We start from the raw sequence: 20,365 nt of genomic DNA on the forward strand, positions 1-20,365 counted from the left end.
TTGTTGGGATATCAGAGACGTGGTGTCACACAGATATAAGGGATGCAGAACTGCAATTTGGGGAGTACAACGTCTACAGAAAGGATAGACAGGATAGGAAGGGAGAAGGGGTTATGCTATTAGTTAAGAAATACATAAAATCCAAGCAAGTGAAGCCAGTGGACATTGCTGGACAGTGCAGTGTTGAGTCAGTTTGGTGTGATATAAGCATTGGGAGATCAAAATTGAGAGTAGGAGTGTGCTATAGGCCTAATGACTCTGATGAGTATAATAAGGAACTGTACAGGGAAATAGAGTGGGCCAGTAAATCAGAGTCTTATAATGGGAGATTTTAATTTCCCAGATATTGACTGGAATTTGGGGGCTGGTTACTCACACACTAGCAGGGCTTTTGTGGATTTATTGGATGATTGTTTTCTACATCAGCATGTTCGGGAGGCAACTAGAGGGAGTAATACTGTTGATTTGATTATCAGCAGTGATTCTTCATGCATTAAGAATCTGCAGATAAATGAACCACTAGGTGGCAGTGATCACAGTATGCTGAAGTGTGATTTACTCAAAGAGGTAACTACCATTAGGGGTAAAGGGAAGGGTTATTGCTTCCGTAAAGGCGACTACGATGGACTGAGACAGTATTTAAATTCTATACAGCAGGACCAACTGATGATGTTACCAACAGCAAATTCAAAATAGGAAGCATTCAAAGAACTTATCTTGGAAGCTACTAGGCTTTACATACCAACTAAGAAATATTGTTCAAGGTTTAGGCCAAAATGGATGTCAGATGAACTAATGAGGCATATGGCAGTGAAGAAAAATGCATGTGATACTTACAAATTAACACATGACACAGAAGCCTATGATAGATACAAGTTGATATGCAACCAAGTTACAAAGGAGGTTAGGCAGGCGAAGGCAGATTACGAGAAATCCTTCGCAAGGGATGCAAAGAAAAACAGCAAAGAGTTCTTTACTTATGTAAACTCTAGAAGGAAGGGGATGAATCAGATTGGTCCACTTGTTATTGATGGGTCAACTGTTGATGATCCTGCTCAGGTAGCTAACAAACTAAATGAATATTTTGCATCGACCTTCACACATGAGGAGTTATTCAGCAAGGGGAATACCAGAGGTGTATTCAACCCTAGCAGTAAGCTATAGAATCTTGAAATAACTGGGAGTAAAGTGGAGGAGAAACTGTTGAAGATAAACACAAGAAAGGCACCCGGTGTGGATGGGATCTATCCAGTTATATTGAAGGAGGCAGCAAAGGAAGTAAGCAAACCCTTAGCCATAATTATGAGAGCTTCCTTGGACTCAGGGGAGGTACCCATAGACTGGAAATGTGTAAATGTGACCCCAATTCACAAAGGAGGATCAAAGGCTGACACAAGTAATTATAGATCTGTGAGCTTAACTTCTGTTCCAGGAAAATTAATGGAGGCACTGGTTAAAGAAGCACTGCAGGATCATTTAGACAAGACTTCAGCTATAGCTCAGACACTGCATGGTTTTGTTAAGGGGAAGTCTTTCCTGGCCAACTTGATTGGATACTATGATGCAGTCACAAAAGAACTGGATGCAGGGAATAACTTTGATATTATATACTTGGATCTTAGAAAGGCTTTTGATACTGTTGCACATGGAAGACTGCTACACAAATTGTAGCAGTGTGACATTGGAGTCAAATTGCTGCTATGGATAAAGGGGTGGTTGAGGGGGAGAAGACAGAGAGTGGTAATCAATGGACACTGCTCCACCGTGGACTAATGTTATTAGTGGAGTCCCTCAGGGCTCAGTGTTCGGTCCATTATTGTTTTCTGTATTTATAAATGATAGTGATGATGGTATATCAAGCTTAATGTCCAAGTTTGCAGACGATACAAAGGTTGGCAGGGTTGTCAAGGACACTACTGACACTATGCTGCTGCAACAGGATCTGGAAAGGTTGAGCACATGGGCTGAGAGGTGGCAAATGAAGTTTAACATTGACAAATGTAAAGTACTACACATGGGAAAAAGCAACCCCAGAGCAACGTATCAACTCTGTGGTACTACACTGACAGTGGTAGAGAATGAAAGGGACTTGGGGGTGGTTGTGCAGGCAGATATGAAGTTCTCTGAGCAGTGCAGACGGGCTGCAAGAGTAGCTCATGGAGTATTGTCAATGATATACAGGAATTTTTCCAGCAGGGTCAAGGAGGTGATTATTCCATTGTATGAGGCAATGGTCAGGCCACACCTTGAGTACTGTATACAGATCTGGAGGCCTTATTTCAAGACGGATGTAGAGCTGCTGGGACGAGTACAGAGAAGGTCAAAAATATTAGTGAATGGAACAAAGGGTTGCTCTTAAGAAGAAAGACTTAAGTTCTGCAAATTACAGTGTCTGGGAGATTGGCACCGGCGAGGTGATCTGATAGAGGTGTATAAAGCCTTAAATGGGTTGAGCATGCTCAATGCTGATGGGATTCTTCCTCTAGCTCAGAATAATCATTTGAGAGGGCATAAATTCAAATTGAGGAAAGACAGATGTAGGATAGACGTGCGGAAATTTGCCTTTATCCAGCCGGTGGTTGGTTGGTGGAACAGACTTCCATCCCTTGTGGTGGAGGTTGATAGCCTAAATAATTTTAAGGCTCAGCTGGACAGGTATTTTGAACGAACAGAGGGGTGAAGTGGAGGTGGGGTTTTTTTTTTTTTTTTTTTGGCTGATGCTGCATAAGCTTGCTTTCTTGCATCAAATGCCTCTACTAATGCTAAATGCTAATGCTAATGTTTCTTCTCTGCCATATGCCTCATCAGTTCATCTGACATCCATTTAGGCCTAAACCTTGAACAATATTTCTTGGTTGGTATGTAAAACCTAGTAGCGTTTAAGATAAGTTCTTTGAATGCTTCCCATTTTGAATTTGCTGTTGGTAACATCATCAGTTGGTCCCACTGTATAGAATTTAAATACTGTCTGAGTCCATCGTAGTCGCCTTTACGAAAGGAATAACCTTTCCCTTTACCCCTAATGGTAGTTACCTCTTTGAGTAAATCCCACTTCAGCACACTGTGAGCACTGCCACCTAGTGGTTCATTTATCTGCAGATTCTTAATGCATGAAGAATCACTGCTGATAATCAAATGAAGAGTATTCTTCCCTCTAGTTGCCTCCTGAACATGCTGATGTAGAAAACAATCATCCAATAAATCCACAAAAGTCTTGCTAGTGTGTGAGTGACCAGCCCCCAAATTCAAGTCAATATCTGGGAAATTAAAATCTCCCATTAGATTAAAAGTTGTTACTTTTAAGGTTAGAACATGTGTTTATTAAGTCTAAAATGGAGTTTATAGGTCAGTTTGGATTTAGAATAGGTCTTTCAACCGAAGATGCTATAAATACATTAATGAGTTGACAATCAACAACTAAGTATGTGTTGGCATTATTTGTAGATTTCGAAGGCGCATTTGACAAGATGTGGTACACGTGCATTTTATGCTCATTAAGAAAAATAAATTGACATCAAATATTGTATCAAACATTAAGAAGTTATTTAAGTGGTAGGAGAGTTCAAGTATATTCACATTTGAAATTTGATAGATCTATTAATAGAAGCTGTTCGCGATCAGTGCTCGGTCCGGTGTTTTGGAATTTGGTGTTAAATCAGTGGCCTGAGAAAGAAATTTCGCATTGTAAGTTGGTTGTGTATGCAGATGATTTAGTAATGTGTACTGAAGGTTAATCCAGGTTAGTGTTAAAGCAGACGATGGGAGTTGTAGTAAAAGATCTGAGTATGTAGGCAGGTGTAAATAAACTTAAGATCTCAGATAGTAACGGTGGTAGGAGAGTTCAATGAGTAGATAGTAACAGTGGTAGGATGTTGCTGAAAGGCCAGTTAGATTATGGAAAGCAATTGAAATTAATAATTAATGGAAAGCAAATACCTTTGAGATCTGAAGTTAAATACTTAGAAATTTTGCTAGATGACAAATTGTCATTTTTCCCGCATCTTGATTATGTAAGTAATAAGATCAAAAAAATTATATTAGTAATTATTAGAGTAACAAAAACTGATTGGGGACTTTGGAAAAGGGTCTTGAGTTTATATTATAAGGCGGTATTTCTCCTAATCGTAGCAACGTTGTATCTGTATGGTTTAAGTGTATAAATATTGTTAACTTTAGACAAAAGTTATTATCCCTACATAGAGTAATAATGTTCGCTTTTATAAGAGACTGCAAGACCGTTTCAACAAATGCTTTACTGGTAATTGGAGGAGTATTGCCTTTAGATTTATATGCTATTTATAAAGCGTTTTGTTATTTCTTCAGAAAAAGGGTAAGAATAAGCTTTTGGGGATAAATGTTACTTGTATGGATGATGTTAAAAAAGAAAAGGAGGTGATTATTATTATTATTATTAACAATATGGTGCAAGATAGTCTGAGGCTTATGCTGCACCAGCCAAACAAAACAAAAAAAAATTTCCGCATTACCCTGAGAGAGAGAGAGACAGACAGACAAAGAAAGATAGAAGTAGAAGGGAATCACCAAGAAAGAGAAGAATGATGATATCCAGCTCAGGCTAGATATCATCATTCTTCTGGGGAGTATGGGCTAGGTTTGCCAAGCCCATACTCCCCAGATGTGAGCCAGAAGTCGATTAGTAGAGCCGTGGCATATCGTTGTGCGCAGAGTTTAAAGGGAAAAGTAATCAGTTTATTTATTCCTAATGTGCTGTTTAATCACAATGTCAAAAATAAGAAATCGTTTTATCCAAATATGGAAACATCATATTTAATTACGAGGCATGGGTAATTAAATATAATTAAATAAACACAATCAAAAGTTGTTTTATTTTTGGTTAGAAACTCATCCTAATTGTACGTGCACACTGCCGGAATCGTGGGATCATATTTTATTTTATTGCGCCGTATATGAGGACTACAACAGGGAGTTAATATATGTTGTGCCACACCTTGTCAGAGGACAAGAGTACGTATGTTTAGATAATAAAGAAGTCTTTCAGAATTTGAAAAATTTTGCAAGATTAGTTTTTAAGAAGAGGAGAGCTCTCTTTTCTGTTGCTTACAGTTCATAAATGCTGTACACTTTTTTTTTCTTCCTCGCTTAATTTGACCTTGGGGAGGGGAGGATATTTATTTTATTTAATTAATTTTTTATTGCTATTTACTTATTTTTTATACAGTATATTTCTATGTGTGTGTGTGTGTACACTGGTGTTCAAAGAAAGTGATTACCCCTTAAAATTGTAATTGTCGTCCGAATAACGTACGTACATGGCAATATTTCTTACAGATTGCATCAGATAAGATTGACACGCGTAGGTGATGACGTAATATTGCCTCAGCTGTTACTTTCAGCTACATAAGCACGCTCTGCAAGAGTTTCAGCCATATTTTGCTTGTGTCAGGATGGCGAGTTATGTGCAGTTGATGCCACGAAGAAAGAGTGCTATTGTTGCTTTACGTGAGGAAGGATGTTCTTTCCATCATATTGCTTATAGAGTGTCTTGTAATCAGTCGACAGTGAGTAGATTTCTTTCCAAACTCAAGAATACTGGTTCTGTTGATAGGAAAAAAGGAATCGGACGCAAACGAGTCTCTACGCCAAAACAGGACCACATTTTGAAGCGCTTATTCCTAAAAAATCGTAAAGCTTCTTCGACTGAGTCGAAAAGAGAATGGGAAGAACATACAGGGGTGATAGCAAGTGCAGTAACAGTCAGAAGACGCCTCTTAAAAAATGGACTTGTAGTCCGTCGTCCTAAGAAGAAGCCCTCCTCACACAAAAAAATGAAAACGGCCCGATTAATTTGGTTTAAGAAGCATATCAAATGGACCCCCGAGCAGTGGAACTCAGTTATTTTCTTGAATGAGAAGAAATTCAACCTGCATGGCTCTAATGGGAGACAAACTATATGCCGTAGACGTCGGGAAGAATACCTTCCAAACTGTATGCTGTCTACAGTGAAATTCCCTACCAGCCAAAAGATATGGGACTGCATTTCGTATTGCGGAGTAGGTCACCTGCAGTTTATAAAATGTTCCGTAAATGCCAATAGATACCTGACTATATTGGAAGGCAAATGCTGCCAACCATTAGAGACTTTTTCAACCTGCAAGTTAATGCATCTTTCTGGACGCTCCTTGTCATCGGGCGAAAAGTATAGGTAGGCATTTCTATGGTTACTTTAGCTTCGTTTCTGCATTAGAGATTCGTCAGTAATGTGTTTATTATTATTATTATTATTATTATTATTATTAATATCCATATAATGCAAGGAAGCCTGAGGCTTATGCTGCACCAGGAAAAAAAAAAAAAGAAGTTCCCGAGTAACCCTGAGAGAGAGAGAGAGTGTGTGTGTGTGTCAAAATTAGAAGGGAATCACCAAGAAAGAGAAGAATGATGATATCCAGCTCAGGACCCTGGGTGTGCCAAGCCCATACTCACCAGATGTGAGCCCCCGGGTTTACATTTGTTACAGGTGAAAAAATGGTCGGAGAAATGGTCCATTACAATTGTTAGCTGGCCAGGAAACAGCCGGGCCGGACCTGAATCCTATAGAGAACTGTTGGCATCGTGTGGGATCTGCAGTTGCTAGAAAGAAACCAAAGACCCTTCGTGGAAGTCATAATTGGTGTTTGGAACCACAAACTATCAGATGATTATCTTCAGCAATTGGTCTTGTTAATGTCTCGATGGTGTGCTGTTGCTGTCATCAGGGCCAGAGGCAGTTCAACTAAATTTTAGTTTGTACCTGGTGAACGTTTCATTTTGTTTTCCATTTAAAATGATAAACTGAAGCAAATTCTGATAACATTTCAGATACAAATGTCGTGTTTACCAAAACTGTTGTATACAGGTTGCAAATGCTCATTTTGGAATATTTTGAGAGCACTTGTCAAATATTACTTAGCTTTTCCTTAACTATTAATAAATATCTTTTGTTTATATTTCTATTCGTGATGCTAATCATTAATGTAACATACTATCGCAAAAAAGGGTTAGAAATGTGAAATTTCTAGATGATGCACATCTAGAAATTTTTGCACATTCTAGATGCACATCTTTGAGCATCAGTATATATATATATATATATATATTTTTTTTTTTTTTTTTTTTTTCCCGCTGGCAATCTAGTGAATTGCTAGAAAGCGGAATGCTGGCACCAGGATAATTAGTATTGAATACTTGGCGCAGGATTGCAATGTGTTTTTCCATAAATGGAATGGCAGGTTGTTTGTGTATGTATTTATTTATTTTTTTCCCTGGCTTACTTTGGCTATATGGGAAGAAATTTAACTGAAATTTTTTTGTTTCTTTAATTATTATTTTTATTTTATTTTAATTTGTTATTATTATTTCTTTTATTATTATTTTTATTTATTTCATTTTATTATATGTATTTATTTTTTTGCTGGCACTCACCTGTGTAGCACTACTTAAGATGTGTGCGGGATTAGTGCCAATTCACACAATAAGAGCTTCAGTAGACCCAGGTTGAAAAACGTGCCTGGGACGGGCACCAGGTAGCAGTTGCCCATGTGTGACTGCTTCCTGGTGGTGAGGTGGCCTGATTTTAATGTTCAGGGCACCTGTAATATTCAAAGAGTACATATTTGACTATAATACCCCAGAGGCTCATATCTGGTGATTATGGGCTTGGCACACCTAGGGTCCTCAGCTGGATATCATCATTCTTCTCTTTCTTGGTGATTCCCCTTCTGCTTCTCTCTCTCCCTCGGGGTAATTCAGAAAATTTTTTTTGGCTGGTGCAGCATAAACCTCAGGCTTCCTTGCACCATATAGCTAATAATAATAATAATAATAATAGGTGGATTTGGACGAGAGTCTTGGGGCCACCACAGAACAGAAACAAAGATGGAGAAAGACATTGTAGGTTCCGTCTGGCCATTAGAGGCAGATAGCGGTCTGTTCTTGTTGACGAAGCCCTCGGGTGACCTTGGCCAGCTCTTCTTGTAATGATTCCTGTTTCCAGAAACTGCTTCCGTAGTGCCGAGACGACTCAGTATTTCACTGTGTCTCAGTGAAACATTAAGCCAACGTGCTACCTCTGCCTGCCAGTTTCAAGTCGTCCAACGGCCCGTCATCTCAAAGAATCATCTAAACGACGAAGACTTGCCATCCTGAGTACTGGAGATGGGAGTATCCTACTGAGCAAGCCAAAAAAAAAAAAGTGGGAATGAAGTGTTGCGGGTCGCAATTCGTGATTTTAGGCATGAGAAATTTGCACAGTGTACGGTTCTGTAAGGTTGTAGAGCGATTTCTCTTGGATACTTTGAATTCGCATGCTAGAATCGCTATTATATCAAATATTCGACTTTGGCGACACTGTTCACAATAAAATATTCGTAAAAAACATTTTGTTCTGTTAATTCTGTTGAGCAGTGTATTTTGTGTGTCAAATTTGTTTTGAAGAGAGAAAAAAAAAAAAAAAAAAAATGGTGCTATTCATATAAATTGCCAAAAGAAGTTGTGCCGCGAATTGGATCAATGCTATCTTACAGAAGTCAACTTCAAATTCAAAAGAATGAGCAGGAAACTGCAGAACTGAATTCCGTTGCTTATCTTTGCTATCATGAATTTTCGCCATATGAAAAATCAATTAGTTGCAACGTTGCATTATTAGACTTAGTTGTGAAATAGTGTTTTAATGTAAAAAACAGTGAAGTAATAGACATTATAGATTGGTAGTGTCGGTTTAAATTAATTAAGCACTCTAATAAGGATACGTTTAAATTACCCACCTAATAAATCTACATGTCACTACAATACAAAACAGTGGGAAAAGATACGTTTCTTTGTTTACTTGCAAAAATAAATATATATATATATATTTTTTTTTTTTTAACATTTTCGAAAATCTCTAAACTTTCTGGTCATTTTTTTTTTTTTTTATACTATTGTTTGATGTCAGTGTACAGTACGAACTGGCAATCCTGTTGGCGTATGTCACAGAGAAGTATATTTTTTATTATTAATCTGTGGCGTATGTGATAGGGTGAGTTGACAAATCTGGTGTTTGCCATGGTTGTGGAGCGTTGATTTTACTGCTTCTATGTTAGTTTGGTGATTGTGTACCATGGTAGGTAGCGTTTAAGTCAGATAAAGGAAGTTGTCATTGTAATGACCCGTAGTACCATTCCTTACTTTTGAAAATATAACTGAATTTTATGAAATATTGTACATTTAAGTAATAAATATATTTGGTTTGCTGTTGTCAGTTGCTAAAATATATTTTCGCCCAATAAACAAAAGTGACTTAAGTACAGTTACCAGACATCTGGTAGAAGGGAGGAAGAGTCCTGGTTAGTCTTTACAATCCGGTATACCTTCTGATCGATCGTTGCGAGTAGCAATGACAGGCAGGCCTACCTCACCCACCTGTTGCTTTTTACTTAAAGTGAACCCCCCCCCCACACCGGCGCCTCCGTAGCCAGGTGGACAGGAGCAGCAGTGCGTAGCACACGCTCTTGATCAGACCGGGGTTCGAGCCCGTGACCACCAAATGCGGAGGATGCGGAAAGGTCAGGAAATGACCAACGCATATCCCCGGAGCAATATGGCCTTAATTGCTAATGCTCCTAAAAACCAAATAACAACAACATCAGCAATTTCCCCCCCGTTTCCGCTCTTTTACAATCGGAAAACGAGTTCCCAAGGGAAGATGTTTATTCTCCGAGTAGGAGTGGCTGTGCCTGTTAATCACTTCTACTCGCAACGATCGATCGGGCCGGGGGTGGGTACCAGCTTGTAAATACAGTTAGTCTCCGACTTAACGTTAGCCGCAGTAGTAGTAGTAGTTACGTAATTTTTTTTGATAAAATATTATACAGACAATTTCTTCGGAGGATTACACTTTAACCTTTGTCATCACTACCCCAGGGGCTCTGCCAAGCCGATACTCACCAGAGTATCGGCTTGGCAAACCTGGGGTCCTGAGCTGGACATCATCATTCTTCTCTTTTTTGCTTTCTTGGTGATTCACTTCTATTTCTGACTCTGTCTCTCAGGGTAACACAGAATTTTTTTTTTTTTTTTTTTTTTTGGATGGTGTAGCATAAGCCTCAGGCTTCCTTGCACCTTATGGCTACTAATAATCATAATCACAGTCATTCTTTCTGGATTGTAGAGTCAGTTCAGTTTTGTTTGAGACTGGAGTTGTAGCTTTTGTTTGTATTTTGTATGTAATATTTGTTACACATGTAACATATATAGGAATTTTTCTAGCAGTGATAAGGAGGTGATTAGCCTCTTGTATAAGGCAATGGTCAGGCCACACCTTGAGTACTGTATACAGGTCTGAAGGCCTCATTTTAGGAAAGATGTAGAGCTGCTGGAATGAGTACAGAGAAGGGCAGTAAGATTAGTGAGTGGAAAAAAGGGTTGCTGTAACCAAGAAAGGCTTAAGTTGTGCAAGTTGCTAAGTTTGGAGATGAGGCACTTGCAAGATGATCTGACTGAGGTGTATAAGGCCTTGAATGGTTTGAGCAAGCTCAATGCTGATGGGATTCTTCTTTTTGCTCAGATTCTGCACCTGAGGGAGCATAAATTGAAATTGAGGAAAGACAGTTATAGAACAGATGTGTGGAAATTTGCCTTTAGCCAGTGGGCGATTGCTGGAACAAACTTCATTCTGTCATTGGAGAAGTGGACAGCTTAAATAAATTCAAGGCTGAACTAGACAAACTTTTGGAGTCAATGGATGGGTAAAACAGGAAGGACTTTTTTTTTTTTTTTTTTGGCTTATGCTATATAGGGTTGCTTTCTTGCATCATATGCCTCTTCTAGTGGAAATGCTTATGTTGGGTTATTGTGATAAAGTTTGAATTCACATTCTACCATTTTGCGCATTTAGTGCACACTTCATTTGCATGTCATATGGTGTGACAGCGTCTCTTGTAACTTTTTAACTATTTTTCTTCATTGTTTTGAGGATATTATGTGGTTCTTGTAATTTTGGCACATCAGGGATATAGCCTTGAATACCACAAGTTTAGACAAATACACCAACCGTTTAAATAAACTGATTTAATGATAAAATAATACTGAATAGTATACTGAAATAATACAATAAAAACTGTAAAATAGTTTACCAAAAACTTATAAAAATTATAAATTTTTATAAATTATAAAAATTTATAATTTTTAATGTATTTTAAATTTATCAATTCATTTTTATTTGTTTTAAAGTAAATCAGTTTTTGGTAAATTATTTTACAGTTTTTATTGTATTATTTTATCATTAAATCAGTTTATTTAAATGGTTGGTGTATTTGTCTAAACTTGTGGTAAGTATAACTACAACCTTAGAGGCCTTTTTTGCAGATATAGTCTTGAATATTTACAAGAAGTCCCGGAATGTATCTCTTACGTATGTCGGGGACAGACTGTCCAAAGTCTTTTTTTTTCCCCACCTTGTTCTCTCTTAGCCTTTAATATCTGCCAGTAATATCCGTAACCAATCATGTTCCGTCTCTCTCTGTCCAGAAGGCATTTATAACCCCAGGGGCTCACATCTGGTGAGTATGGGCTTTGCACACCCAGGGTTCTGAGCTGGATATCATCGTTCTTGTCTTTCTTGGTGATTCCCTTGTCTCTCTCTCTCTCTCTCTTAGGGTAACTTGGGAATTTTTTTTTGGCTGGTGCAGCATAAGCCTCAGGCTTCCTTGCACCATATAGCTAATAATAATAATAATAAATGTGATTTTGTCTGGCTACTTCTCTAAATTGTATATTCATTTCATTTGCATTTTCATTTTTAACCTAAATTGTAAATCACAAATGTAAGGCTTTTGGCTGTTATTGTGATTATTAAATATTTTAGAATATACAGTAAAAAAAAAAAAAAAAAATTGTGGCACCGCACAATTAACTCACGTATCAGTACATTGGCAGAGTGATTAGTAAATATATAAAGATTTTTACTGTTTGAGATGTTATGCAGTCGTATATGAAATCCCCACAACATAACAAAAATACATAATTCTTGCTTGATTTTTTACTCATCACTGCAGTAACTAATGTATTATGTAAAAATACACTAGGTACTGTTGTGTTTGTAAGAGAGGGGTAATTATAGAAGTTAGGTTGTGTTTTACAGGACGACTTATTACATCACTTGTGAAAGGTTTATGGGCTATATCATATTTATATCTCCCCTTAGCAATGTGCCTGGTTTGGCCCAGGGAATCCTTAATATATGATCAGTATATTTTCCATAACTCACTTTTTTTGATGCCCCAAGTGGATTATCGCTTACCAGCATTCTTAACACGTTCGCTGCTGCTTATATTTGTGAGGGTCCTTTCTGTGTGTATTGGATCAAGTAGGCACTGCTTTTTAGTAAATGGATTTAGCCAGTGGGTGAAAATAATTCTATTTCAATATCATATGACATTATAAAAACCTAATTCAATGTCATCAACTTCAACATACTGTCCATCTCTGTTCCTTTTCAGTCCTGATTTCTCAGGCCATGGATCCATTTTAACAACCCTTTGGAGGAAAATTTTATAGGAAAACATTTTTTAAAAAAAATTTTATCAGTGGACACAAACTTAAGGATGATCTTTTGTTTTTCACAAATTAAAGGATTAAAATTCACAGAGCATAGTCTTCAAAAAATTGTACCCATTCTTGTTGTGGGAAATACTGAATTAGATGAAATAACTTCAACATATGCAAAGAACATATGAAACTGTGAATTAAGTATATAGCTTATGTCATGCTCTCTAGGCAGTAAAATTGATGCCACACAAAATCCCAGCCATAATGCAAATTGTCCATGGTTCAAACAGTTGTTCATTTCATGTGCATTTCCTTTTATTGTGCTCATTTACAGTTGCATTCAAGACAAAAATTGCTATTCGTTTGACACAAATTTGCCATTATGGTAGCAAACATGTTAACTTTCAGTTGAGACTGTTGGGCAAGTAATCCTCGATAGTGCAGTGGTTTTTATAAAGTATTAGTCAAGCATGACAGTGCACTAATACACACATATTTGAGAGGAATGTGGTTTAAACTGGTGTAACTGCTAAATATGATTTAAAGATTGTATTCATTGTTAGAGTAATTAATTGTGAACACTTCTGATATAGTGGTGCTGGAGCATTAACAAGAACATAAGTTTAAAACATTTTTAAGAGAACAGAAATCAGTTATTCTTTGTCTCTGATGTGCTATAAAACAACCAACCCGCATTTAGCATTAGTAGATGTGTATGATGCATAAAAGCGAGCTTATATAGCATAGGCCAAATAAAAAAATAAAAAAAACCCTTCCTATTTCACCCATCTGTTCACTTCAAATTCTTGTTACAAAGTTACAAAGGAGGTTAGGCAGGCGAAGGCAGATTACGAGAAATCCTTGGCAAGGGATGCAAAGAAAAACAGCAAAGAGTTCTTTACTTATGTAAACTCTAGAAGGAAGGGGATGAATCGGATTGGTCCACTTGATATTGATGGGTCAACTGTTGATGATCCTGCTCAGGTAGCGAACAAACTAAATGAATATTTTGCATCGACATTCACACGTGAGGAGTTATTCAGCAAGGGGAATGCCAGAGGTGTATTCAACTCTAGCAGTAAGCTACAGAATCTTGAAATAACTGGGAGTAAAGTGGAGGAGAAACTGTTGAAGATAAACACAAGAAAGGCACCCGGGGTGGATGGGATCTATCCAGTTATATTAAAGGAGGCAGCAAAGGAAGTAAGCAAACCCTTAGCCATAATTATGAGAGCTTCCTTGGACTCAGGGGAGGTACCCATAGACTGGAAATGTGCAAATGTGACCCCAATTCACAAAGGATGATCAAAGGCTGACACAAGTAATTATAGACCTGTGAGCTTAACTTCAGTTCCAGGAAAATTAATGGAGGCACTGGTTAAAGAAGCACTGCAGGATCATTTGGACAAGACTTCAGTTATAGCTCAGACACAGCATGGTTTTGTTAAGGGGAAGTCTTGCCTGACCAACTTGATTGGATACTATGATGCAGTCACAAAAGAACTGGATGCAGGGAATAACTTTGATATTATATACTTGGATCTTAGAAAGGCTTTTGATACTGTTGCACATGGAAGACTGCTACACAAATTGGAGCAGTGTGACATTGGAGGCAAATTGCTGCTATGGATAAAGGGGTGGTTGAGGGGAAGAAGACAGAGAGTGGTAATCAATGGACACTGCTCATCGTGGACTAATGTTATTAGTGGAGTCCCTCAGGGCTCAGTGTTGGGTCCATTATTGTTTTCTGTATTTATAAATGATATTGATGATGGTATATCAAGCTTAATGTCCAAGTTTGCAGATGATACAAAGGTTGGCAGGGTTGTCAAGGACACTACTGACACTATGCTGCTGCAACAGGATCTGGAAAGGTTGAGCAGATGAGCTGAGAGGTGGCAAATGAAGTTTAACATTGACAAATGTAAAGTACTACACATGGGAAAAAGCAACCCCAGAGCAACGTATCAACTCTGTGGTACTACACTGACAGTGGTAGAGAATGAAAGGGACTTGGGGGTGATTGTGCAGGCAGATATGAAGTTCTCTGAGCAGTGCAGACGGGCTGCAAGAGTAGCTCATGGAGTATTGTCAATGATATACAGGAATTTTTCCAGCAGGGATAAGGATGTGATTATTCCATTGTATAAGGCAATGGTCAGGCCACACCTAGAGTACTGTATACAGGTCTGGAGGCCTCATTTCAAGAAGGATGTAGAGCTGCTGGAACGAGTACAGAGAAGGGCAACAAGATTAGTGAATGGAACAAAGGGGTGCTCTTACGAAGAAAGGCTTAAGTTTTGCAAATTACAGTGTCTGGAGACTAGGCACCAGCGAGGTGATCTGATAGAGGTGTATAAAGCCTTGAATGGTTAAGCATGCTCAATGCTGATGGGATTCTTCCTCTAACTCAGAAAAATCACCTGAGAGGGCATAAATTCAAATTGAGGAAAGACAGATGTAGGATAGACGTGCGGAAATTTGCCTTTAGCCAGCGGGTGGTTGGTTGGTGGAACAGACTGCCATCCCTTGTGGTGGAGGTTGATAGCCTAAATAAGTTTAAGGCTCAGCTGGACAGGTATTTTGAACGAACAGAGGGGTGAAGTGGAAGTGGGTTTTTTTTTTTTTTTCTGGCTGATGCTGCATAAGCTTGCTTTCTTGCATCAAATGCCTCTACTAATGCTAATGCCAGAACAAACTTCCATCTGTCGTTGAAGTTGACAGCTTAAATAAATTAAAGGCAGAACTATACACACTTTGGAGTGAATGGATGGGTGAAATGGGAAGAGGTTTTTTTTTTTTTTTTTTTAATTTTTTGGCTGATGCTGTATAAGCTTGCTTTCTTGCATCATATGCCTCTACTAATGCTAATGCTTGTCTAGTTCTGTCTTGAACTTATTTAAGTTGTTGACATTCACTACAACAGATGGAAGTTTCTTCCAACTATCAACCATCCACTGGCTAAAGGCAAATTTCTGGACATTTATTATACAATTATCTTTCCTTGATTTGAATTTGTCCCGTAAGGTGAGTATTCTGAGCAAGAGAAAGAATTCCATTAGCATTGAGCTTAATCAAACCATTCAAGGTCTTATACACCTTGATCAGATCACCTTGCAGGTGCCTAGTCTAGAGACACTGCAATTTGCCGAACTTTGATATCATATAGTTGGATTTCAGGAAAGCTTTTGACACTGTTGCGCATGGAAGACTACTGTACAAATTGAAGCAGAATGGTATTAAGGGTAGGTTGCTACAATGAATAAAAGGATGGTTGAATGGGAGAAGACAAGAGGGTGGTAATCAGTGGGTGCTGCTCTTCGTGGACTAATGTTATTAGTGGAGTCCCACAGGGTTCGGTGTTGGATCCACTGTTGTTTTGTATATTTATCAATGATATTGATGAAGGTATATCAGGCTTAGTATTGAAGTTTGCAGATGATACAGAGGTTGGCAGGGTTGTTAATGACAGTAATGGCAGTGTGTTACTGCAACAGGATCTAGAAAATTTGGGCAGATGGGCTGGGAAGTGGCAACTGAAGTTTAACATTGAAAAATGCAAAGTACTGCATATGGGTAGAAGTAACCCCAGAGAAAAGTACCAACTGTGTGGTACTACACTTAAGGTGGTAGAAAATGAAAAAGGCCTGGGAGTAATTGTGCAGTCAGATATGAAGTTTTCAGAGGCTGCAAGAGCAGGTCATGGGGGTTTTGTCAATGATATATAGGAATTTTGTTAGCAGGGAAAAGGAGGTGATTGTCCCTCTGTATAAGGCAATGGTCAGGCCATGCCTTGAGTACTGCGTGCAGGTCTGGAGGCCTCATTTTAGGAAGGATGTAGATTTGCCTGAGCGTGTACAGAGAAGGGCAACAAGATTGGTGAGGGGAATGAAGGGATCCTCATACCAGGAGAGGCTTAAGTTCTGCAAATTGCAGCAGCTGGAGAATAGGCACCTGCGAGGAGATCTGATTGAGTTGTATAAGGCCTTGAATGGGTTGAGCATGCTGAATTCTGATGGGATTCTTCCACTTACTCAGATTACGAACCTAAGGGGGCATAAATTCAAATTTAGGAAAGACAGTTATAAAATAGATGTGCAGAAATTTGCCTTTAGCCAGCGGGTGGTTAATTGCTGGAACAAACTTCCATCTGTCATTGTGGAAGTTGATAGGTTAAATAAATTTAAGGAGGACCTGGACAAATATTTAGAGGGGATTGTTTTGTAATTTTTTTTTTTTTTTTTGGCTGATGTTGCATGAGCTCATACGCTTGCTTTCTGGCATCACATGCCACTACTACTATTACTTAAGCCTTTCTTCTGTTCGACTGTTGATGATCCTGCTCAGGTAGCTGACAAACTGAATGAGTATATTGTATCCACATTCACATATGAGGAGTGCAGGGAAGATAATGCCAGAAGGTTATCGAACTGTAACAGGGAGCTAAAGGATTTTGTAATATCCGAGAGCAAAGTGGAGGAGAAATTGTTGAAGTTATACATAAGAAAGATACCCAGGGTAGATGGGATCTATCCAGTTATATTAAAGGAGGCAGCAAAAGAGCCTCCTTTAGCCATGTTTATGAGAGCATCCTTGAACTCAGAGAAGGTACTCACAGACTGGAGATGTCCTAATGTATCCCCAGTTCACAAGAGGGGATCAAAGGGCGACATGAGTAATTACAGATCTGTTAGTTTAACTTCTGTTCCAGGGAAAATCATGGAGTCCTGGTTAAAGAGGGACTGTAGGATCATCTAGACAAGATGCAGTATGGGTTTTTAAGTGCATTTATTGTCTGAGCAATTTAATTGGATATTATGATGCTGCTCTTTGTTTAATAAGGTTAGTAATAGAGTACCCCGAGGTTCAATGTTGGGTCCATTGTTGTTTTTTGTATTTATCAATGATATTGATGAAGGTATATCATGATAAATGTCCAAGTTAACAGATGATATGATGCGTGGCAAAGTTGTTAATGATAATAACAGTATGCTACTGCAACAGGATCTGCGGTGAATTTTAGGATTAGTAGAGGCATATGATGCAAGAAAGCAAGCTTCATACAGCATCAGCAAAAAAAGAAAGAAAAGAAACCCTTCCCATTTCAACGATTCATTCGTTCCAAATGTTTGTATAGTTCTGCCTGAATTTATTTATGCTATCAACTTCCACAACAACAGATGGAAGTTTGTTCAGGGAACCTTTACTGTCTGCAATTGGAAGAATCTCATCAGCCTGCTCAATCCATTCAAGACCTTATGCACCTCAATCATATCGCCTCACAGGTGCCTACTCTCCAGAAGCTGCAATATGCATAACTTAAGCCTTTCTTCGTAAGAGCACCCCTTTCTTCCCTTCGCCAGTCTTGTTGCCCTGGTTTGTACGTGTTCTAGCAACTCTACATCCTTCCTAAAATAAGGCTTACAGATCTGTATACAGTACTCAAGGTGTGGCCTGACCATTGCCTTATACAAGGGGATAATCACCTCCTTTTCCCTGTTTGCAAAATTCCTGTATATCATTTACAAGACCTCATTACCTACTCTGGCAACCTGTCTGCACTGCTCAGAAAAATTCATATCAGACTGCACAATTACCCCCAGATCTCTTTCATTCTCCACTACTCTGAGTGTAACATCACTCAATTAATACATTTGTATGGGGTTTTTGCCACCCATATGCAGTACTTTGCATTTTCCAATATTAAACTTCATTTGCCACTTCACGGCCCATCTGCCCAACTTTTCCAGATCGTGTTGCAGCAGCATACTGTTATTAACAACCCCGCCAACCTTTGTATCATCTGCAAACTTCGACACTAAGCCTGATATACCTTCATCAATATCATTGATAAATATACAAAACAACAGTGGACCCAACACTGAACCCTGGAGGACACCACTAATAACATTAGTCCATGTAGAGCAATATCCATTGATTACCACTCTAACTTCTCTGACTCAACCATCCTTTTATCCATTGTAGCAACTTGCCCTTAATGCCATACTGCTGCAATTTGTACAGTAGTCTTCCATGTGCAACATAATCAAAAGCTTTGCTGAAATCTAAATCAAATGATGTCAAAATCAAATTGGTCAGACAAGACTTGCCCTTAACAAACCCATACTGTGTCTGAATTATTGCTGCTGCCTTGTTTAGATGATCCTGCAATGCTTCTTTCATCAGTGACTCCATTATTTTCCCTGGAACAGAAAAAAAAAAGTATAAATATTTATAGTCTATAATTACTCGTGTCACCCTTTGATCCCCTTTGGGATTGGGGATACATTTGCACATCTCTAGTCCTTCAGGAATTCCCTCGAGTCTAAGGATGCTCTCATAATTATGGCTAAAGCTTTGCTTACTTCCTTTGCCACCTCCTTTAATGTAACTGGATAGATCCAACCTACTCCAGGTGTCTTTCCTATGTTTAACTTCAACAATTTCTCCTGTACTTTGCTCTCAGTTATTACAAAATCATTTAACTCTCTGTTACAGTTTGATAAATATCTGGCAATCTTGTCCTTGAATAACTCCTCATGTGTGAATATAGATGCAAAATACTCATTTAGTATGGCAGCTATCTGAGAATGATCATCTACAGTCAAACTATTGATATCAAGTGGACCAATCTGATTCATCCCCTGCCTTTTTGAATTTATATAAGTAAAGAAGTCTGTGCTGTTTTTCTTTGCATCCTTTGCGAAATATTTCTCATAATCAGCCTTTGCTTACCTTAATCTCCTTTGTGATTTGATTGCAGACTAGCTTGTATCCACCGTAGGCTTCTGTGTCGCCTGATAATTTGTGCATCCCATGCATTTTTATTCTGTCCCACGAGTCTCATTAGTTCATCTGACATCCATTTAGGCCTATACTTAGAACAATATTTCTTAGTTGGAACAAGAGGCATAGTAACGTCCAAAATTACTTCCTTGAACGTTTCCCATTTTGAATTTGCTGTTGGTAACATCTTCAGTTGGTCCCACCGAATAGAATTTAAATACTGTCTCAGACCACTTTAGTCACCTTTACGAAAGCAAAAACCCTTCCCTTTACCCTTGATGGTAGTTACCTCTTTGAGTAAATCCCACTTCAGCACACTGTGATCACTGCCACCTAGTGGGTCCTTTATCTGCAGATTCTTAATGAATGAAGAATCACTACTAATAATCAGATCTAGTTGCCTCCTGAAAACAATCATCCAATAAATCCACAAAAGCCTTGCTAGTGTGTGAGTGACCAACCCACAAATTCCAGTCTATCTCTGGGAAATTAAAATCCCCCTTTATAAGACACCCTGATTTACTGGTCCATTCTATTTCTCTGCAAAATTGCTCATTATACTCATCAGATTCATTAGGCCTATAACACACCTCTCATTTTTTCCTTTTCCAGTGCTTATGTCACACCAAACAGACTCAACATTGCATTGTCCACCAACATCAATTGGATGCACTTCCTTAGATTTTGTGTGTTTCTTAACTAACAGCATAACCCCTCCTCCCTTCCTGTCCTGTCTATCCTTCCTGTACACATTGTACTCTCCAAATTCCAATTCTGCATTACTTATATCTGAGTGACACCACGTCTCTGATATCTCAACAATATCCGCTCTGGATGTCTTAACCAGCACTTCAAATTCATCAAGTTTATTTACTATAATCCTTGAATTGGTGTACATACAAGTATACATGCACCTGTTCTTACTCTTAGTTACTCTAACACAGCCCATGCATTTACTTGTTTCATGACTCCGAGCAGTTCCTGAAATCCCCAGTAACTTACTTTCCGGGCTGCTGCTCATTTCAATAGAAGC

At 38.5% G+C, this 20,365-nt stretch overlaps 1 protein-coding gene across 1 annotated transcript in view; it reads left to right on the top strand.

Annotated features, from left to right (window-relative positions):
- The first annotated feature begins 8,935 nt into the window (after nucleotides 1–8,935).
- ksh (transmembrane protein 167A-like protein ksh) overlaps nucleotides 8,936–20,365 on the top strand; it is a 98,903-nt gene continuing 87,473 nt past the window's right edge. The window contains exon 1 of the mRNA XM_090377129.1: nucleotides 8,936–9,121. Within this exon, the coding sequence (XP_090233255.1) occupies nucleotides 9,119–9,121 (3 nt within the window). The 5' untranslated portion in view covers nucleotides 8,936–9,118. The remainder of the gene's footprint in view (nucleotides 9,122–20,365) is intronic.

Source organism: Mastigoproctus giganteus, chromosome 7, assembly GCF_048544385.1.
Source record: "Mastigoproctus giganteus isolate SK-2022 chromosome 7, ASM4854438v1, whole genome shotgun sequence".
Lineage (NCBI taxonomy): Eukaryota > Metazoa > Arthropoda > Arachnida > Uropygi > Thelyphonidae > Mastigoproctus > Mastigoproctus giganteus.